This window comes from Heloderma suspectum, chromosome 2 (genome assembly GCF_057233095.1).
Source record: "Heloderma suspectum isolate Gila_16-S chromosome 2, 16-S_ref, whole genome shotgun sequence".
Lineage (NCBI taxonomy): Eukaryota > Metazoa > Chordata > Lepidosauria > Squamata > Helodermatidae > Heloderma > Heloderma suspectum.
The window spans coordinates 233,933,942-233,957,392 of record NC_139459.1 but is presented as its reverse complement, the minus strand read 5'-3'; the positions used below and the strand labels follow the sequence as shown (position 1 = coordinate 233,957,392).

Genomic DNA, 23,451 nt, shown 5'->3' with positions numbered 1-23,451 from the left:
CAATGGCTCCCTCTGGACAGTGAAATTCTCTGCATGGAAACCACACCTTTCAACTTCATGGCGATGGCCCTACCTCAGCACAGAATGCAGGTCTTCCCCTGAGGTGCCATGAGGGTGGCCAGGCGTAGTGTCAACTGAAAAGCACCTTAAAGCTTAGCAGCAATTGAAGTAATTCCCATTATTTCCAAGTCTTCTCTTTCTTTTGAAAATAATGGATGATGTGTTCATTGTTTGAACTTTCATTAAAGATCATTTTAAGGACTCCCTAAATTTGAATGAGATAGCTTACCAAATTTCAAAATGAGTTTAATCAATAATCAATTAAACTAAGATCTAAAGGCCTCTGCTTAAGCAACAACATGGTCACAAAGCAGAGAGCAACACCAACACCTAATAGAGAGGCCCTGTCCTTTCCCAACATATTCTGCTGTTAAATTGAAGGGTCACCTCTCTTTAAGATGTTCACACACACACTAACTTGGTATGGCACTCCTTGTAGATGAGTTCTGAAGAAGGACAACGAATGGTTGGAATTTAACATGTCTTTCCAGTAAAGTACACTCTGGCCATGTAAATAAATGTTACACGTGTGGGGATGTACACAGTAAATATTATAGTTAAAACAAGTTGTTGGTGCCTATGCATATAGCATTAGCATGTTAGGGATCTGTAGACTGGGAATGAGCCACGCTAGTATATAAACATTGCACTGGTGATCTGCTTTAGATACAGTACCAGCTGCATATATAATATATGGGTGAGGAGTTCACAAGATTTAAACCTAAGTGGAACAAGGGATCTGGAGGGAAAGTAAGTTTGATTTAAATTCAAGTCCATTTTAAACAACAACCAACTCCTGATAAGACATCTGCCAGGTGCCGAAACTAAGGAGGAAGCTGTTTTTCTTGCCTGATTTCTTGACCATGCACTTGTGCTGGCATTGGACAGAGTGAGAGTCCTGTGAGCTAGAACCAGCAAGATTGTTCCTCCTAGATCTTAGCACAAACATTTTTAGACTGAGGTCTCTGCTAAGGCTGAAGAGAGCATTCCAAGGGCAACCTTCTATGTCAAAATAGACATACATCTAAAAGAAGGAACCTTTAAGGACACCTAGAGCTGGATCACGAAACTGCATTATACTGGGAGCATTACAGGCAAGCCAGCATAGGAAGTCATGCTGCATAGATTTTAGAAACAATGGTTAGTAGCTGAATAGTTAGATCTGATGCCTTTTCAGCACACTATGTATAATTATTTGATACTACCAGATGTGTCTCATCTCTCCAATAATGATTTGGTCTCGTTTCCTCTATCTGAATAGGCTATAATCCAAAAACAGGGGGGAAAAGGACTTGGAAGATGCAGCATGGTAAGCTACCAAAGTGGAAAAGTCCTATGTAGACATCCTAACTTGCTTCCATTTGACCCAGGCTAAGCATATGTATCATTCGATCAAGCAGAATGCAAAGTAACAGCTATGCTGCAACTCATATTCCTGGCGTCACAGATCATTTCTAAAAATGGAACAGGGGCAATCTCCTTTTAATCACCTAGTAGCGGCCTTACTTGCTTATAGGTAAAACAAAGATCTCAGTCACACACATTTTCCTCCACAGACCTCAACAGCCCAGGTCTGTAGAGGCCAAAGGGGAAGCACTGGCCTCCATATCATGACTTTGCCACTGAAAAGGACAAGGTTGCTGAACAAGATTTATTGATACTATGCATTTCTCTTCTTTTGATTTTCAAAATCTTTCTGCCCCCTCAAAGTTGCAGAGAAATATTTGGCAATAAATGCCACTAATGTGTCACACAGTTATCATAGGTTCCTGCTACTAGAATGATGCCCCTCTCACACCTCCAAGTATCTGCACATCTCCTGGTACTCAGGCACAAGATATGATTTCAGGCACAATCGTGGTTCAAAAGACAATCAACAAGATCAGCCTCGGATGGCCTTCTCTCTGTCCCATCAGCCAGGACAGCTAGACTGGTGGGGACAAGGGAGAGGGCCTTCTCTGTGGTGGCCCCCACTCTGTGGAACTCCCTCCCTAGGGAACTCCGTCATGCCCCCTCTTTAATGAGCTTCCGTCGTGCATTAAAAACGCTGTTGTTCAGGCAGGCGTTTGGGGTGGGTTAGGGTATTTTAGAAAATGTTTTTATTGTAGAATGTTATTGTTTGAAACTGTTTTTATTGTGTGTTGTACATCGCCCAGAGTGGCTGAGTGACCAGCCAGATGGGCGATTAATTTAATAATAATAATAATAATAATGATGATGATGATGATGATCGTGTCAAATTCTGCAGAAGATACTAAGCAAGTGGCCCCACCCTCCATAGCAGGACATCCCAAAGGTTCACCAAGAGATTAGCTGTGTCGGCCATGCATTAACAGTTTGAAATGCAATGCATTGTACTTGCTAAAATTCTGTGCTGGGATCTAAAGATGTATGAGGAGCATGCACCAACCCAGTAGAATTTGACTTTTCTTTGAACAGCTGATCCCCTTACCAAATTCACAAATTGCTCTTGAAATTCTCCTCAACTTCAAAAACAATGTGTCCTCAGGCAAGGGAGAGGAGGGGAACTGCTCTTTGAAGAAAGCAAGAAAAGTGGCCCCTTGGGCTCTCAGAACTAATTTCACAGTTCTTTGGCTCTTGGCCCTGGGACTGAGATGCTTGTGCATCCCTGATCTAAATTAGGCAGAAGGAATTATATCCAATTGGTGTCACTCTGCTGATGGAATGCTCTTTGATAGCAGTTGATTCTGTTAGTGGAATGGAGAGGGAGGCAATGTTTAGCCATTCCCTCTCTGCCCAGAAGTCCTCTGAACCACCTCTCACACTATTTCAAAGGATTCCTCCAAACCTCCAGGGCAGCCCCTCAGCCTCCCCACCCCCACAATCTCCTTGTTGGATGGAGGACCCTTTGAAGCAGTGTGGGAGGTGGCACAGGGGCTACAAGGGGAAGGGGAATCACCAAAACATCACCTCTCTCTCTCCAGTCTGCTGACAGAAGTCATCGCTGGATCAAAGAAACCAATTGCATGTAACCCAAGGAACTTTTTAAACATATATACTGAAACTCTATTAAGATAACAAAAATATTACAGCTTCTATATATTTTAACTCCATAATCTATTATCCCCATATTACAGATTGAGAAAGGGGTGCTGAGGCTTTCCTAAGGCTATCAAGAATGGTCATGGCTGGTGAGATTTTAACTGGGGATTTCTTGACAATCAGGTCAAACTTTTATTGTAACATATAGTGTAGTCCAAGTGTAGAGCTGAAAAGAAGATTTGGACAAAGAGAACACCAAGGGGGATTTACAGACCCTGAAGAATAAGGAATTTTCATATCCCCACTGAAACCACCTCTTTAAATAGCCCCATTTCTTGAAAACTACTAAATATGAAGTTGATGGCCACATCTGTTGAAAGTGACCATAAAATGTTAATGCATACATCTTAGGAAAAGCAAGCAGATAAGGACAGCAAAACAACTGAGTGCAGATTAGCTGATTTCAACCAACTCCAGAAAGGAAGCTCCATTGGCTAGAAAAACTAAAGAAAATTAATTAAGGAGAGCTGGTTATTTCTGGAAAAATGTTTTAAAGGCATCTATTGTCATTACTAAAGACAGGAAAACTCTCAAGAGACCACTGTAGTTTATTGGGGGGGGGGGTATCGCTTGAAAATGAGTGTTTAATATAACCTGAAAGCAAAAGAAAAGAAAAGCATACTTACAAAAATGGATGGAAAGGCATGCAGCTAAGATTTTCAAAACCACAACTTGTTTTAATACCAGAAAGAAAGGCAAAAGTGAAACCTGAGTTAAAATGTTTGCTATAAATGCCACATAGTAAAGCCTGTTACCGCTACCTCTTAAGATGTTCTGTTGCAACAGTAAAAAGAACACATTCCCTATTAAAGGTTTTATAGGATGGGTTGCTAGGGTCTGTTCTTTGAACAATGCAGCAGAAGATTCTAAAGGGGGTTCAATTTTAGCCAGTTAAAGTCTGGAATAGATAGGTAGGCCCTGACTAACTAGATGACTACTAATTTCAAAGGTATGGCCCAGTTCTCACAAACAGCAAATGTGGTAAACCTGTAATTATTGTGGTTTTAATGTTCTATATATTTTAAATTGTTTTATTGTGTGCTGTTTGGTTTTAATTTTTGTGAACCGCCCAGAGAGCTTCGGCTATTGGGCGGTATAGAAATGAAATAAAAATAAATAAATAAATAAATAGACTGTATCACTTCAGAATGCAGGTAGGGGCTCACAATGGAATGCTCTTCCACAGAAAAAAGTTGTGTGTGGTTTTTTTTTTTAAAAAAAACAGGCATTATTAGTATATATGGGAGAGGTTTAACGTAAAATTCCTTTTCCTGACATGCAGATTTTTATATGCAGGGATTTTTTTTTAATGGCAAAGCATTTAATCATAAGAGCCCATACCTAAAAATCTAAAGTACTGAAGTCCAAACACAGGTTTACCACACATGCTGTTTTGTGAGAACTAGGCCTATCTTTCACAAAGCAAAACATCCAGAAAACTCTCATCATAATACACAACAAATTCAAGAGGTGGTTATGGAAGTACAGCGCAAAACCCAAAGTAAGGTTGGGCCAATCAATAGTAGAAGCATTAGTATCATATGTGCTTCTGTTCTCTAGATCCTCTCCACCTGCAAGGGATGAAGAACAATTGCCTATTTGCTCATTTCAGGATATAAACACTATTTAGAAGAGGTACAAATGTTATTATTGAGAAAAAATGTTTTTGAATTCTTTGATAACAGAGGAAGCTGTATGCCAAACTGGATATTCAACTATGTTGAAGGTTAATCTAATTTGACACACTTTATCTTACATGACAATACTCCTGTTTGGTTTCCACATTTTCCAGAAACGTTTTACTTGCTCATGGAATAGCTACATTGCAAACACTTTTTTGTAAGTATGCAGACTCCACAGCACAGGGTTTAGACTCAAAGGAGCTGCACTTACCAAAACCTTTCTCTGGCCACACAATCTGTCTTGGAGGATGAGGCCCGCGGAATAGGTTGCTCAGGAACAACACAGAGAATCCACCCATTTAGCTAAAGAGGGTTTTATTATGAAATATTCCTTTAGCTGATTTTTCACTGTTGTTATGATTTGGCTGCTTTTCCCACCCCAGAGAGAATAGGCTAAAGAAAGAATATGCATTATCATAACTGTCTTTAAAATTAAGGTACAGTAGCAATTAGTCTCATTAACAGAACTCTGCATTTAGAGGGCAACTTCATTCATTTCAAAAACCAATACTAGAAAAATCCAGACTGTGGACCTGTGCCATTTTAAAACTTTATTGGAACACAGTACTTTAAGCCTCCAAGGTTCCATTCCCCTAAACATTTATGACAGTCATTTAAAGATGTGTGCAATGACGACATTTATACAGTGATTTAAAAATTCAGACAATATTCTCTTAGGACACAATCCTATGGAGATAGTTGCCAGCCTCCAAATTCAGAGGCTGACAACCATCCAATGCAGGGCAACTGGAGCACGGAAGCGATCCTTGCCTCCATGCTCCAGCCACCCTGCATTTCTGGTAGAGAGACGATTTCGCATGTCTAGCCAGGGGGCTTCAGAGCAGGAGGAGGGGAGGCTGCACGGCACACAGGAAGCTGTGTAACGTGTCTTCCATGATCACCTCCCCTCCCTGCTCCCTTTTCCCTGTCTCTGCGCTCTGTTTCTGAGTGCGGAGACATAACCGGCGCAGGAGAGTCATGCTAGCTCCGGGGGGGGGGGGGGAGTGCTGTTTCTGGGCTCTGAGGTCAGAGCCCTGGTTTCGACCTCGAAGCCTAGAAACCCAAAAATCTTATGTCCTCCAGACACTGTCTAGGGGACACAGGATTGCACCCTTACGCAGTTATAGCATCAGGGCTGAAGAATTATTTTTTGGATCTCAGAATAAGAATGGGTCACTTTCATTTACTTCCATGGATTTGTAAATGCTAATGAGTTCCTTATCATTCTGCAATTAATATAGGTGCCAAAGGGGCAGGTTCATTTCTACAACAAAAACACCTGTTGGCATAAACCAAAGATAATTTTCATAGATCTTTAGGGCAAAACATAATTATTTTAGTGAACTATTCATGTGCCCCCTCCTCCAAGCCTTACAGATCAGAATTCTACCAGGGAACTAAACCTCAATCCCAAATGTTTACTTCTAGTTTCACTTTGTAAAACCTTTTCCATGTTATATGGTCCATACCTTGGAACCTCTGATAACAATATACTTTGAGGCTGCCTACTGCTGGGAACTCTTTGATTTGCCAGAACATGCAAGGACAAATAGGACTGTGTCTGCACCCAAATGCAGATAGCTGCCTAAGACAGAGGCAGGCAGAAGGTAGATTGGGACCTAATGGAAGAGCTCTGGGTGATTTGCAATGGATGATAGCAAAGGTTTCCAACTGCCAATGGGTTAAAAATAGTGACAACAAAAGGGCTTTCCATCTCTTAAATCAGGCAAAAAATTGTGGGGAAAACAAGAGTAGATTTCTGTGTAAAAGAATTGGAGCTCCAGTATTGATACTAAAAACAAATTCCTGGAATAAACATGTGCTCCGTGTCACTTTGGTCCACAAATCTTTGGTCCACAAATCTATGTCCACCTTCTTCAGCTGCTACTACTATAAAAAGTAAACACAAGCCTAAAGTCTGCCCACCCGTCTTTAAAATTTCTAACACAAAGCTAGAACCAATGGCCAATTAAGTGGCATAAATTAACTCCAGGTGGAAGTGAGGCCATAGATCTCATACAGTAGAAGTGTGAATGGCTTTCACTTCCTCTTATGCTGTTCTTCATAACATGTGAAATGGCTCTCAGAGCCAGTTGCAGAGTCAAGTCTTTGAAGGAAAAAAGACAAGGGTACATTGTGAATGTGTACATGGGTCCTCTAGTTTCAGAAACCTTAAGGGGGCTAAGGAAGTCTGTAACTTTAAAGATGTAGCCTCCCCAGCCCAATGACAGTTAGGATGCTTCTGCAAACACAAAAACACAATGACCACCTTCTTCGGTTAAAGTGTGTGGGTCATCATATGAGCTAAAGTTTCAATTGAACCACCCTGCTTAGCATGGCCCCGTGAGATGGGAGGCCTCTGGAGAACAGCAGAGAGTTCTGCCTGGAATCAGATGGACATGCTCATCATGAATGCAGAGGATTATCAAGCATCCTGTGCAGAACAAGAGGAGCAGCATAAGAATGTAAATCCTCCATTCTAGATATTAATACACCAATTTTTTAAAAACCAGAAATGTTAATGCTGGTGGAAATACCACAGAGAAAAATCTAGCTGCTATCCACACAACTCACTACTGCCCACCTCCCTTTGCATCCAAGTAAATGCATTAAAGTTCTGTCAAATCCATTCTTATAGCACTCAAGCTCTCAGTTCAAGAAGCCTGCATGCTACTCTACAGCTCAATCATGCAAACCTATCAGCCTCCATCTGCCAAAAGGAGATCCACAGCAAAGGAGAAAAACATGCTGCAGAAAAGGTCAATCACTCTAGTGTATGACTGGAAAAGATTACATTAAAGGGGAGAAAAATAACTGTAGTGGGAGGAGAAAGAGGGACATGGAAGAAAGCCAAAACCGAAGCAGAGCAAAGCAGGAAGGTTCTATTAAAGGGCATAAGCAGGTACTGCACACAAGATGGAAGCATATAAAAAACAGAAACAGTATTGAGGCTGCTGACATTGGGGTATCCTCCAGAGGTATTTCAGATTTTGGTTGCTAGGTATGTGACATAACCCACAGCCTATTCAAACCAGCACAGACTGAATTCAATGTAGATTCTACTCTGAATGACCATGGTCAGATCTTCTGGAATCCTGCAATGTGAGGCTACCTACAGCGCAATCCTATGCATCTCTACTCAGAAGTTCTATTGTGTTCAACAGGACTTGCTCTAAACTAAAAGTGGGCAGGATTGCAGTCTTATTAAGTAGTTGTGAGCAGAATTGCCTAAGGCTGTTGAGTGCTTTGAAAAAGCTAAGATTCAGGGTATCTACTCTGAATGTGATTGTACTAAAATCCAGATGCTCTTCCTAGCTAAACTTTTAAAAATTGGACCATAGCTTCCGGTGCTCTATTTGATAAGCCCCCTTAAAACAAACTTAGGATGCAATCCTATACATATTTAGACAGGAAAAAGTCCTACAACTCCCAGCATGCCCCAGGAGGCATGGCTGGCTGGGGCATGCTGGGAATTGTAGAACTTTTTTCAATGGAAATGGCAGTGATAAATGCTGAAAATGTAGGCAAGAAAAAAGCCATTTCCTACACAGCCAGCATAGCTGTAAAAAAGCAAAGAGGTTTGGGGTACAGGTATTATATATGATCAACAATACCTTAAAGTTTAACTTGATACTGGATCCTAAATTATGTATGTTGATTTACTTGAAAGGACCAGTTCCAAGGGATAACAAAATATTACTGTTTTACATGTTAGTAGCCACTAGTCTACGGTAAATATTGGAAGACTAGGAAAGTGCCAGCATTGAAAGAATGGGTATTATGATTACAGGATGTAGCTATTATAAATAAAACAAAATGTTACATCTACGTAAAAACGGATGGCAAACCCCAAAACACTTTGAGATGCATTCAGTTTGGACATTACTGAAACACTAGACAAGGTGGTAGTAAGGTAACCCTTTTTTTATTATTAAGAAAATAAATCTGAATTTTACAAGTATTATAAGCAAGACTGAGAACCTACAACTTTCCAACAATGTTTGGCAATATCTTGTAATTCTACTCTATAGGGTATTTTAATAATTAAATTTTATTATTATATTATAAAATCTTATTTTTAATCATAAAAGCACTCTATAATCATAAGGTGAACACTCAGCACTTATTAAAAAAACTGAAGAAGATACACCAAGTGTTTTTTTCTTCAGGGCTCACAATGCTTCCGGGCTCACTTTTGACATCAATTTCTCTCAGGGTAGGACTGAAACAAACTTGAAACATATTCAAAGGCATTTCAGATATTGAGGACAAATTGGCATTCCTCTGCATACATCCTCCATGGGCCCTTGAGAATTAAAACAGGAGCTCCCTAAACTGTGTATATTTGCCACATTTTTAATAGGATGTATTTTACAAAGATTTTTTTCCTGCCCCTTCCTGATACTTATTGCACAGTTGCAGTACCAGGCAAAGTGATCAATATTACACCCAAGGAAATGCAGGTCTGATGAAGAGTGAGGGCCAAGGAATGCCACCCATCAACAAAGAGAAGAAAATAGACTAAGGCTCAATTTAATGTTCCTTTTAGCTCTCTATTTGAACATTTTTAAACAAACATTTACAAGGGGAAAACGGATCAGCAGCAGAAGTGACAAGGGACAGAATGCATCTTATCCTAGGCAACCTTTTCAACCTATAGTGAGTCAAGCAGCCCCTAGAGTGTAAACTCATATAACCTCTGGACACTGCAGCTGGAAGATTAGTTCTTGGCCTCAATCTCACTGTCAACTGCTATAGCCCTGTAATTTCAGCCCATAGCTGCCTGTGGTAGCATCACGGGGTCATGAATACAGTGATGTATCAGTGAACTTTTACATTTCTGGATCACTGTAATTTTTGTTATAAGGCCAGGCTGGTCTTTGTCTAAACAGAGAATCTTGAATTCTGTGCTAAACTACCAAATTATGCAACCTAGAGTTCAACGGTATGGAAGGGTTTGCATAATTTCTTCCATAGTGTTGAACTCTAGGTTGCATAATTTGGTAGTTTAGCAAAGAATTCAAGATTCTCTTAAATTGTGTAGTTTTGCTGTTTTCTGCAGAAATACAAAAGTTTATCCTCCATTGGGTGTCATGGGGAAAATAGAATAGGAGGCAGGGAGAAAGGCCAGAAAACTGGACCAAGTGAAAAGCGTGCTATGCTCTGATTACATAATGTTGACTCCCTCAACTGAGGGACACAGCTTCCATGAATTTGCCCTTTTGACCCCAGTTATGGTTTCAGCCAGTACAAGATCTAGTGGCAATTTTTTATATATAGTCATAGTAAAGTATTAGGAGAGCTATACATTTCATTAAACTAAAGGAGTAAGAATGTAATAAGCAAGCATATTCCATCTTCTAGAGCAATAGGGGATTTGGGACTTGCTTCAATGTTTTACATCACCTAATGTTTAACTATCAAGTATGTGGAAAACAGGGGCTAAGTTAAAAAGGCATTTTGATTAACGTTAAAAAGATTAATCCAGTATAACTCTTTTTATGCAGCAAGTTTTTGGAAAAAGACATTCCTCCATGCCTGAACATATGACTGCCTAGAGGGGATCGGTATTTTAATAAATAACTTCAATCCCTAAGCTGACTTTTAATTGTTAGATGACAAATGCTTCCTGATATTTTTTTTAGGGAGCAATGATGGCCTTTTAAAGCTGTAGGCCTTTGGAAGCTCAGTCATTTTGTGATCTAGAGGTTTAGCTAAGCAGACAGAGGCCAAGACAGCATCTGAATGAAAGGGCTAACTAAAGCACTGACACAGAGGAGCTAGTCATCTGCAAAGGAATAGGGACACTGGGTTGCAGAAATTGCAACATGAGAAATGTGGGCCTATATCTTTATGCTCTGGCAATTTTCCTACCATAATGAAGTACAGAGACGGTTTTGTTTTAATTCTAACAGCTGCATTCTTTCTCCTTAAACCCCAGCCTCACCAGAAAACCTGGTGCATTTTTAATACAAAACATTCTATTTCCTATCCCAAATGGATATGCAGCCTGCTCTCCCTAAAATGGGGTTGTACTACAATGCTAGACGAAATAACTCAAACTTGTCTTATTGCCTATATCCCAAAAGGTATATAACCTGCTGGAAGTCCCTTAGATGGAAGTACTAGAGGAATACTTCTCTAATTGTGTCTGTTGCGCTTCCTAGACAGGAAGCTCTGCTAGGCAAAAGTAGCTTCTCTGACTGTGCTTTCAAAAACGTGCCTTGGATTGAATTTTCCTGCACTCCTCTCCCTTCTTTTTGGAATGCATGCCTGGAGTGAACTTTTCTACAAACAGTTGCTGTATGGCACAACACATTAAAAGTGGACAAAGTTACAAAGACAAATCTGTGTGAACACCATCCTTGAATTCAGCTTCTTGTCATTATTCAAAGAGCAAGAGCTATAGGTTAGAATATTGTGCTTGTTTGCACACATAATGCACGCCCAAGTTCCAAATCCATGATCAAGACATTAGTAAGAATTGGAATGTGATCCCTATGAGATACTCCTAGGCATTCCCTCATGGACTGGGAGTTTTTAAAAGTAGCAGTTAAAAGAATAAGGGTCCCTGAGATTGTCAGGTTCTCAGCTATCATGCCTGGCCAGGATGACAATCCAGACACTGCACAGTCCAACAACCCTGTGTGCCACCCTGACAATGACACCTATAGTAACTCTAGGAAAGCTACACTGGGTCCTCCAGTACTGATGGACACTGAGGATCCCTGGATGGGGTCCCTGGGGACCATACATCCCCTGTATAGTGTGAGGTGGAGGCTGAACATCCACCCAGCCCTAGAGCATGTTGGCATCAGAAGATGAGAGGCACAGGCCGCCACAGAGGTGAAGTGCACTCCTCAAGAGTAAGGGCTTCCCTGTGAGCAAGGCCCTCCTCCTGAGTAGGACTTTTGCCAGAGGACCTGTGATGAACTGCAGCTGAGCCCTGGGTGGGGCTTTGGAAGTTGCAGCATTTAAGCTTTCAGTTTGGGCCCACTAGCTGCTGGAAGCAACCCCTTGCCTCAGTTTTTAGTACCTTGAACCCTTGTTTCTCTGCGACTGAACCTTCATGCTACTGACCTGCTTGACTTTGCTTCTAGGACTGCGTTTGTACCTGCTCACCCACATTTTACCTTGGCTGAACCTCAGACCTTTCTTCTGGAAACCGTCCACTTGCCTGGTAATTCTGTGTCTTAACCTTTGCTACTCCTAAACTGATCCCATACTGGACTAATACCTCTGTGCTTGACCTTTTGCCTGTTTATTGACTTGCCATTGGATTTGCCCATCAATTGCCTTAACATGGAGTCTGACAGGGAGAGGGATCCACCTTTTTAAAATGTTGGTAAGCTTACTAGCACTAGAGAGGAACAGCAACAGTGCACTGTTTTAATCCCCAAAGGACTCACTCATCACCCAGCACTGCAATACATGAATTCCTCTGAAATTCAGCTGGCAAGCTGCCATTTCTCCTTCAATATATTTACCTGAAAGGAGCTACAGAAGTGTAGTGCTGCAATTCTGCTATGGTATGTTTTACTGATATAGAGGAAAGGCAGTGATCCAACTCAGTGGAAAAGCAGCTACACAGTATAAGAATCCACAAGGAATGTGTTCTTTGCACTATGTCATCCCCTCTTAAGTAAACCTTAACTTCTTCAAGAGAAGAAAGGGCAAGTTTTTAGGTTTATGCTAAGCATAGCCTACCCTGTAATTGTAAAGGGCAACAAGTAGCAACATACTTTTCTGAGACCTGACTAAAGTATTTTATTCATGTGGTTGCCAATCCCACAGATTTACAAGTGGCAGAGAGAGAAACTTAGTTGACAACTCAATAGACAGTTTGCAAAATAATGCAATGTGGCATCATTATTTGCTTTTTGGCTTCTGGCCATAAATGAGCGCAGTGGTCAAACTTTTCTCTGCAACCAGAACAGCTGCAAATCATTTTTAAAGCTGAAGCTGGAATTTCACCATTCACTCAAATTCAGGAGAAACGAACTAAAATTAAGCTTTTCAATGAAGAATGAAAAAAAAGCAGCCAAAAGCTAGACCTCGGAAGGGATTTTGTGGCTCTACTTGATCTGCTCTTCAGCCTCAAGGAAAAAGAACCCATCTTGCCCATGACCTGCTCTTGTAATAATTAGGCTTGGTTAAATTTAGCTGCCTGTACCACATGCACTTCAGATGGTTGCAATGACACTGGCAAGTCAAAAGTAACAATATGCTTAAACCTAACAGTCATACAAATTGTCAATATGCTGCCTACAGAAGAAAATGTTAGAGTAATAACTATTTTTAAAAGGAAAGGTAAGAAATTCTGCTGGATGATATCTGCAAGGAACAAGTGGCATAGCACAAAAGCACAGGTAAGAGCTAGTGGAAGGCAAGGTTGGGAAGCACTGGAAGGTAATCTAATTAAACACATTCCCATCCTGAAAGACTTCAAAGCACTACTAGGCAAGCATCTGCTAAACAAAATGACATGGTGGTCTCTCTATATTTTATACTCTCAAAGATTGCTGCCTCTAGGGTAGAAAAAACACAGCTATTCTACAATGCACAGCTACAGTAGCTCAGGGCAAAAGGTGAAGAAGTCAATTTTGCATATGCCAAAGAGAACATTTGGCAAAGCAGGCACCTGAACATTTACAGTGCAATCCCTTCTATACCATTATAGACTCTTTAAGTACATATCTGCCCAGGTGCCAATTTATTCAGAAGTCTCAATAAGAGATATCACCAATGCGATCTTATGAAGAAAATATCAATTTAATATCAAATAGATCTGTATGAGGCAGGGAAGATTCCACCACCACACAAGAACAAGGACAGACTCAGAAGATCAGGAACTAGTTTTTAATATCTGCTGCAGATCCCACTGGTTATGCAGGGCATAGCATTAAACTTGTATTATATTCTATTTTATTAACTGTTCAATAAAAGTGCTTGGCCAATAAAGTAAAACTAACAGTCATCTCATCTTTTAAATTATCCAATTAAAGCTCATCTAGGTAGCAATTATCTTTATTGCATGCACGTACAACAGCTAAGAAAATGTCTGCATCAATCTCTAATTAAAGAACTGCAATTTAAGATTGTTCCCAGGATTCCTAATAGTTGCAGTTACTGTTAAGGTGAGAATAATTTTCTCCCTAATATGAAAAATGAGGAGGTGCAGCCCTTTGCACTGCATATCAGTTTTTAAATAAGTCAACTTAGTGCCATTGACCCAGAAATATATAGAAGTCCCAGTGAATAACATTTGTCCAGAGAATGGTCTGAAATCATATCATTTAGATCCATTCTCTAAAGCTTGGCATGTTTGGGGCCAGGCAATACTTGGACAGGATTCTGCCTGGAAACGTGAACACAGCTGCAAGTTACTCTAAGGAAGAGAGGCATACATATACATTCATGAGATACATATAAATGTTTGCCTTGCTTAGAGAATATCAAAAACATAACCAGGCACAGTTGTGGGATGCTGCAGACTTTGTTAATTCTAGGATTTCTTGCCATCTCTCCCTATTATTGGACGCCTCACAGCTTTCTGAATCCTGCCTAGTTCCAAGGTGGGCTACTAGGCTCCCACTGTAAAATCTATAGTTGCCCTTGACTAAGAGAAAAATCTTGACTTTCTGCCCTAAAGCAAACTGGTGTTCAACAGAACTAACAGTTTACTACTGGGTTCTACCTCAGAGGCAATTGCACTTCACACAGGAGAGATCTTTTGTTTTGCTATATGCAATTTGGCATTTCTAAATTGCCTTTTCACCCAAAAGTATCTAAGGTAAAGTATGACAATATGAATTTCTGCCACATTCCACCTGAGAGGTCTGGCACATGAAGGGGAAAGGAGGTTGTTAGGGCAAGGTCTGATATATGCATAATTTAATGGTTACCTGTCTTCATAAAGTGCTTTGTCATCATCAGGAAAGGAGGGTGCTAAGCAACTACTGCAGCTGTGGACAATCAAACATGTTCTCATGCATGGCCTTATGTACTGCTTTGCCTAGCCAGTCTTGGTGAGTTAGGCTAGAACAATAGTAAAGGAGAATACCAAAGTGGGGAAAGAAGCAGGGTCAGACACACACTTGGAGGAGAAGCAGACAAGTGGCAATTCTATGCAGTTGAAGGAAGCATTAAGTAAATGATGCAAGAAATCCAAGCTGCGATGATAAAAAGTTCTGGTACCTGCACGTTGGGATGGAGCGGGAGCAGGGCTTAGAGTGATCACAATAACTGGATTGGGAAAAGGAAGAAAAAAACACGATAAATCACAACAGAAACAATCAAGTCATCAAAATGAAAAATCATATTCAAATCAATTTCAGGGTAAGGAATGGAGGTGGTGAGAAACCAACAAAGGGGACAGACAAGGTGAAAATGAGATGCATCAAACAAGTAAAGAATCAATCCACAGGAGTCATATCCTTAATGCTTCTAATGTGAGGGAAGCAGCAGTGTCCTTCCTCCACGTGTATTCTATGGACCCTGTTCCATTAAGCTCTGTAGGACTCCATTCCCTCTCACAATGTTCCTGTTGATGGCCATCCTTCCTTCCAGAAGGCAACAGAACATTGCCTTCAATAGAACATCAACAAACTGATCCACCTCATCACCAGCATAGCCACAGATGAAAAATATTTAAAATACCAAGGGGATAGCTCTATTGTTTTTCCATAGTCGGCATCAAATGCTTAGGTACTAAGATTTGCCCAGGACTGACTAAATCCAGTCTCCAACCTCAACATTAAGCATCAGTGCTGCACAAGTATTTAAAAATCCAAGATTGCCCAAGAAAACTTTTATCTGTGATATTTCCAACTCCCATCTCAGCATAAAGATTGCATTAAGGCCCATGGTCTTACTAGGCTCCCCCAACATGAAATGTATTCATAGAATTCTAAAGAAGACAGTGTCATTGGGATAATCTAATATAAAGCAAAGCGAAGGAATTTAAACTCCTTGACTTCTGTTAATATTAAATAGAACTCATAACCAGCTTCTCATACACTGGCAGGTTGTTCAAATAGGTAATTGACCTCCCTTTCAAAACCTTATTTTTCCATCCACCTTTATCCAACTCCTACCCATGAGATATTTTCAACATTTAGGTATCAAAACTTGCCACACCATGCAAGTGCTCAGATAGCAGTAACAGTCTCTTTCACCTCAACTGATGTTCATAACCTGTATCTTTTCATCCCCCACCACAACCAAATTTCATGTTGGATAGCAAGACAGTGTAAAGAAACCAATTTACCAATACTTATGGTGCTTTGGTGTTTGTTTGTTTTTTTGAATCTGAAAGTGTTTTTAAATGTTAACAACAACAAATATATAGAGAGAAGTACCACTGCTTTGCCCTATCAGTCTGGGTATCAAAGAGCGACATCAACTTTTTTGACCATTACATATAGGGAGCTCACTAAGAGACACCAAGTGACCCTAAACCACAGCCCCCCATCTTTAAAATTGGAACAATTTCTAAATATGGAATCTTGGTCACTTAAGTCATTCTCTCAATTTTCAGCCTCTAAGGGTGCAATCCTATCCAGATACACAGCCGCCTCCAAACTCAGACGTGGCCACCTATCCAAAGCAGGGCAGGAGAAGCACAGAGGGGATTGTTCCCTCTGCACTCCTCTTGCTCTGCATTTTCAGCTAGACAACTGATTGCCGTGGGAGGACTGAGCGGGGGAGGAGGCTGCTGTACAATGTGTCATACAGGCATTTCCGCCCTCCCCGCCCCAGAACGCCCCCTTTCGGCTGCTCTGCACTGCAAGCGTGGAGGATGGGGCTGTTCTGAAATGGGGGGAGGTCAGTTCCTGGAAAACAGGATATCTTATGGCCATATAGCCGCTGTCTAGCAGCCATAGGATTGCTCCCTCCAAGGTGTAGCACTGATACCCCCACACACAAATGTTATGTTATAGATTAAAATGTGGAACACAGTGTGGAATTCAGGTATTCTGTAAAAGAAGATCAAGAGTCAAGTCAAATCCATCAAATAAATAATGGTATGTTGCCTTTGTGGACTATCCAGAATAAAACAAAGAAAAGTACTGATCAGAGTTGAAAAAAAAGAATCTTCCACAAAAAAATAATTATTCTGCATACACAATATTGATGGACCCTCATTCCACTAAAGTTTGAGACTAGGATTTAAAATATATCTTGAACAGGAGGTACATTTGTAACTCTTCATAAAGCAGATTTGAACATGTTTCTCCTTTTAAATCCTCTGTCACTTGAAAAATCTCTTGCCTCATTCCACTTCAGCAGACAGGGGCAACATTTGGTCCTCTAGATGTTTTGACCTACAACTTCCATTACCCTAGCCAACAGAAAGTATATTTGTAATTTCTCTTGACCTATAAGGCCCCCTCCAACTCTATGGTCTTGCAACTTAAACCTTCATCTGCTGGCTCTATAGAAACTGGCAAGGTAGGAACATTACCCAAGGACCCTAATTATAGTTCCGACTATACAATTTGCTTTGCTACAATAATATAGTAGCTGTTCTTGCCTAAGAAACATTTTTTGGATAAAAGGAACAAATGTGTGCAGTAGGGGACAAAATAAGTTTCTATCGCTCCTGTGTTCATATTTTGGAAATATTCTTAAGGCTAAAAGGGCATATTGTTAAGGACACCTATCAACACCACCTTCCTCCCTGAATGTGTGATAAGCTTACAAGATTCCAGAATGGCAGAAGGAGATCTAAACAGGAAGAAATGGAATAAATATCTTTCTAAGAAAATCTAGTAAATCTGGAACAGCTGTTCAGGAGTGGGGGGTTCAGATGACCCTCCCATGTTCAAGAACTCATGAGGGAGTTTGCAGAGCTAGCCCAGCCTCCTGCTGTGACACACCTGGCGGCCCTGCTTCCCATACAATTGTCACATGTGAAAAGGGGCTCTGCATGCACACTAATGTATGAGCATGGCCACCATGCACAGCAGCTGGGGTTACCCTGTGCAGCCCCATGATCCCCCTCATGTAGTCTTTGAATACATAGTGGGGTCACCTGAACCCTTCCCTAATGACATAATCCTTTACCTGCCTAATGTTGTATCTGTGATAGTCCAAGAACTAAATAAAATATCACTGAACACACACTCCAGCTTTCACCTACTAACCCATGGTACAATATATGCTGCAATCTCCACTTCTAGCTTCTAGACTCAAAACTGAGAACAAGCTACACATAGGTCACAAAACCGCAAGTGAAAATGGAACTGAAAGTACTACATTTTCATATATAAATATCATAGATATCATAGTTGTAGGAGGTAAGAACCTTATATCCCCCTTCCCTCCAATACATAGGTGGGCTCAATTGCAATGAGGCTGAGAACTGAAACTGGCATTGAAAACTCTGCTCTATGTTCTTTATAAAGATAGTGGGACCCAATTCAAACATTATCTTTGCAGCATAGGAACTGCTTTCATATAGCCTTGACCTAGTAATATGTGCAAGGTGCCATGAAGGTGCACAGGATAATGTAGTTAACTTTCTACACTACACCACTGGCATATGAAGCAATCACATCTCATCCACCCACATGGTTCTTGTTTATACACATTATTGGAGTGGTATCGGTCCAGACAGCACTGAAGCCGCTCCCATGCTGCAGAGGTAATATCTCAATCATACGCAGCAAAGAATGGATGAGCTTTTGCACTTTCCCTCTTTTAGTTGACTTTAAAGGGGAATCCTCCCCCTATTTGTCAGTGACATATCTGTACCCCAGAAGCTTAAGTCTGCACACAAGGACATTCTGCTCATTCACTTCAATGTCAGGGACAACTGCATGTGCAGAGATGTCCCTGGCACTAAAGTGAATGGGGCAGCTCCTGCCTGCTCAGAGCCCTGTGTCAGCATCAGACCTTTCGACTGACTTGTACCTAAGTGCCATTTTCCATAATTTGCCACAACGTAATTACTATCAGATACTCTAATCAGCCTGTCAGGCTATTGGTTTGTCAGAAAATATGTTAAATTAGACTAAGTTTTTGTTAATTTCACCTTGGCCACAACATACAGCTAGAATCAAGTGCTACTTAACAGAAATCAGATTAAGAAAATATCCTGAATCTTGACGGTCACCAACATCGCTATCATCCAGATATAAATTCTATGTTGCCTGTGTGGATCTTCTATAGGTATGAACACTCTCTCCAATATTTTGTCCTGTGCATTAATAATTCAATATCATCTGATAATACTAGACAATAATAGGGGAAGGGCAAAGCCTTACTAATTCCTATGACACTTTTGACAATGTCATCACTCCATGTAAAATCTCAGCTCTTTGCCTCAAAATGACTCCTATTCTTCTCACTGAGGTTGTCTTTCTTCTTCTAAGCCATTCTGAGAACTTTGGTGTGGAACAGTCTATAAATACTGCAAATAAATAAATTCCTCCCCCAGCTATCTTCTCAGTGAAAGTGTTCAAATAATTCTTTTACTGTTTCCCAAACTGTGTGCTGGAACAACTAGTGTGCTATGAAAGGCACTGAAGTGTGCCTTGAAAAAATTAAGCCACCATGTTGGATGCCTGCACTACTCTATATCCATCGGAGGGAGGACTGTATAGCACCAATCCTTCCTCTTTCTGCCAATATCATCCTAGAGTGAGATGATATTGTGCCATCATCCCAGAGCAGGAGTAAAGATATACTGGGTTTCCCTGACGTAGCTTGACACCTGACCTGGAAAGGGATCGTGCAGGTGTGGTGGACAGCGCGATCAAAACATCAATCTAGTGTGTGGACACTGTGAAAAAGGCAAGTTCCATGTTGGGAATCATCATGAAAGGAATCAAAAATAAAACTGCCAACAAGATCATGCCTTTACACAAATTCGTAGTGCAACTATGCATGGAATACTGTATACAGTTCTGGTCACCACACTTCAAAAAGGTATTGTTAAGCTGGAAAAGGTGCTAGAAAGGGCAACCAAAATGATCATGGGGCTTAAGCAATTCCCCTATAAGGAATGGTTCCAATGTCTGGAGCTTTTTAGCTTAGAAAAAGGGTAAGGGGAATAACGTTAGAGATGTATATGATGTGGAGAAAGGGGACAGGAAGAAATTCCTCTCCCTCTATCATAATACTACAACCCAGGGTCATCCAATGAAGCTGAATGTTGGGAGATTCAGGACACATAGAAGTTCTTCTTCACACAGCACACAGATGAACTATGGAATTGTCTACTACAAGAAACAGTGGTTGCCACCAACCTGGACAGTTTTTAAAGGGAATGAGACAAATCCATAGACGGGTGTTTGGCAGACTGTCAGGTGTGCAATTCTGCAGAGTAACAGGGTGTGCAGGAATGGGTCTCCTCACCACCTCAGTCTCTTTGCAGAATGGCTCCTGACAGCTCACCCAACAGCTGTTTGGAGGGCTGTTGGGAGCCCTGCAAGCAACAGAAGAGGAGTGCGGCCCCCACAGGCTTCTATGTGAGCTAATGCAGTGCCCCAAACCCCAGATGTCGCCCACCCCTGCCACAGGGGATAAGGCTATCCATTATCTGAGCAAATATACCTCTCAATACCAGGGGCTGGAGAATACAAGCTGGAGGGTGCTATTGCAGTCCTATTCTGTTTGTGGGCTTCCTACAGGCAACTGGTTGGCCACTTTGGGAACAGAATAATAGACTGTACAGGCCTTTGGTGTGATCCAGCATGGTTCTTCTTTGACCATTCTACAGCTGGCCCAGAAACATTACTATTGACCAGAAAGCACTAGGGAAAGAGAAGCACTGTACACAAAGATACAATATTAACTGACCTATTCTGCAAGGAGGATGCTTGACTAGTATTCTGAGAACTGATCAAGAAAATGTATACACATCTTTGAGCATGCCTTCCATAAAAAACCCTATTAACCTAGATACTAAAGCTTTGAGAAACATAGTTTACATGCACAACACAGAACTTTCCTATAACTATACATCAGTCCAACAAGAGACCCTGACCCGGAAATGCACTCAGAGACATTTCTGAACACACAACCAAACTTTTTCAAAGCATTACCAATCCACTGCCCCCTCCCTCCACTTAGTTAGTGGACTAGGTAGGGTCTGCTTAGGGTCTGCTTAGTCCCACACCTTTGAAAAATTGTTATAATAAATGTGGAGATATGGGTTTGGGATCCTCCTATCTCCAAGGAACACTTGTTCCTCTGTTCCAGCTTCTCCCCAAACTCTTCATTCCCCACTAAAGCAGATGGCAACTTCAAGCCCAAAGTATATTCCTTGTGTTTACAGAAAACAGATCTCCCATCACCATAGCCCACTAACGCTATCCCATCACAATCCCAACACACAGTTTTTCAGGATAATCCATCACCTGCACAACATCCCCAGGCTCTCCAAGTTCCCTTGACCTTCCCTCTGTACCCCTTATTTCTCCTATCATTTTCCTTCCACACTGGCTGTCCTAAAGCTCAACCTAAAAAGCAAACACAAACACACTAAAGCCCTGGCATTGCTGGTAACCCACCCCATACTGCCTCTGTCCGTCGCAGAGGTTTCATTTTCAAATACTCCCCCTCACAACACACACCTTCGTCCGACACCCACCCCCTAACCCGATTCTTTACTTTCCCCCTCAGTCCTCTCCTCGAGCCAAGGCACAGGTTCCGGGCCTCCTCCACCTTTTGCAGGCTCCTTCGTAAACAAGCGCTCCTTGATTCCTCCTCCCTCTGCCCCGAGGTCTGCCCTCCCCTGCCCGACCTGGCGCCCCCGCCCAGGAAATGCCTCCCCCTCCGCGGCACCTCCCCTCCCCCAATCCCGCTGGTCCCAGAGCGCCTTCCTAGGCGGACCCGTGCCATCCAAGCAGGCGCCCTCCCCGAATCTCCCCACTCGAACCCTCCCTTACTAGGCCGAGCCCGGGCCGGACTGATCTCCAAGTTGAGGTCGATGCGCCTCCGGGCCTCCCTGTTCTCCTGTTTCAGCTTGGCCTCCAAGCGGGACAGTTTCTGCTCCAACGAGGACGCCGCCATCTTCCCCCCCTCCCCCGGAGCCGCCGCCGCGCAGCCAGAATACACAAACACCACACCACGCAGGCGCACCATGAACCAACAGGGCCTCCGTAACCTCAGCCGCCGCCTCCCTCCGCAAACTAGTCTAGCTTGCCCTGGGCTTGCTTTGCCTCACGGCATTTCCTCGTCCGCATGCGCACAACGCTCCAGCGCTGCCCGCCTCGACAGCTGCGCCGCGCCGCGCCGCGCCGCGCCACCAGTACGTTCCGGGCCTCTCCTAGCACGCATGCGCCTCCCTATTCAGCGTTTGGTGGGGGCGGGGGCCATGCCTGGGAGTTGCTAGAAGGCTCCCGCGATCACGCTGCCCGCCTCCCGCCTTTCGAAACCAGCCAACACTGTTGTTCACTCGTTCAGTCGTGTCCGACTCTTCGTGACCCCATGGACCATAGCACGCCAGGCCTTCCTGTCCTGCGCTCTCTCCCGGAGCGTGCTCAAGTTCATATTCATTGCATCCGTGATGCTATCTAGCCATCTCATCCTCTGCCGTCCCCTGCTCCTTTGGCCTTCAGTCTTTCCCAGCATCAGGGTCTTTTCCAGGGAGTTTTCTCTTCGCATTAGGTGGCCAAAATATTGGAGCTTCAGCTTCATTATCTGTCCTTCCAATGAGCACTCAGGGTTGATTTCCTTTAGGATTGACTGATTTGACCTCCTTGCAGTCCAGGGGACTCGTAAGAGTCTTCTCCAGCACCACAGTTCGAAAGCATCAATTCTTCGGCGCTCAGCCTTCCTTATAGTCCAGCTCTCACAGCCATACATTCCTACTGGGAAAACCATAGCTTTGATTAGACGGACCTTTGTCGGCAAGGTGATGTCTCTGCTTCTTACTATGCTGTCTAGGTTGGCCATAGCTTTCCTCCCAAGGAGCAAGCGTCTTTTAATTTCATGGCTACAGTCACCGTCTGCGGTGATCTTGGAGCCCAAGAAAGTAAAATCTGTCACTGCTTCCATTTCTTCCCCTTCTATATGCCAGGAATTGATAGGGCCAGATGCCATGATCTTAGTTTTTTTAATGTTGAGTTTCAAACCAGCTTTTGCACTCTCCTCTTTCACCCTCAACAAGAGGCTCTTGAGATCCTCTTCGCTTTCTGCCATTAGGGTGGTATCATCTGCATATCGGAGGTTGTTGATAATTCTCCCAGCAATCTTAATTCCGACCTGTGATTCATCCAACCCGGCATTTCTCATGATGTACTCTGCATATAAGTTAAATAAGCAGGGTGACAATATGCAGCCTTGTCGTACTCCTTTCCCAATTTTGAACCAATCGGTTGTTCCATGTGTGGTTCTTACTGTTGCTTCTTGACCCTGGTACAGGTTTCTCAGGAGACAGGTAAGGTGGTCTGGTACTCCCATCACTTTAAGAATTTGCCACAGTTTGTTGTGATCCACACAATCAAAGGCTTTAGCGTAGTCAATGAAGCAGAAATAGACGTTTTTCTGGAATTCTCTTGCTTTCTCCATGATGCAGCGAATGTTGGCGATTTGATCTCTAGTTCCTCTGCCTCTTCTAAACCCAGCTTGTACTTCCGGTAGTTCTCCGTTCGCATACTGCTGAAGCCTAGCTTGTAGGATTTTGAGCATCACC

At 42.2% G+C, this 23,451-nt stretch overlaps 1 protein-coding gene across 2 annotated transcripts in view; it reads right to left on the bottom strand.

Annotated features, from left to right (window-relative positions):
* Positions 1–21,857, bottom strand: part of MAP2K7 (mitogen-activated protein kinase kinase 7) — a 34,330-nt gene extending 12,473 nt beyond the window's left edge. Inside the window, exons 1-2 of one of the 2 annotated variants that reach the window (XM_084838504.1) lie at positions 21,704–21,857; positions 15,003–15,050 (exon numbers count right to left, since the gene is read on the bottom strand). In XM_084838504.1, coding sequence (XP_084694630.1) covers positions 15,003–15,050; positions 21,704–21,827 — 172 coding nt within the window. In that variant the 5' untranslated portion in view covers positions 21,828–21,857. The remainder of the gene's footprint in view (positions 1–15,002; positions 15,051–21,703) is intronic. The other variant, XM_084838505.1, reaches the window with a different exon arrangement.
* Between the last annotated feature and the right edge of the window lie 1,594 nt (positions 21,858–23,451).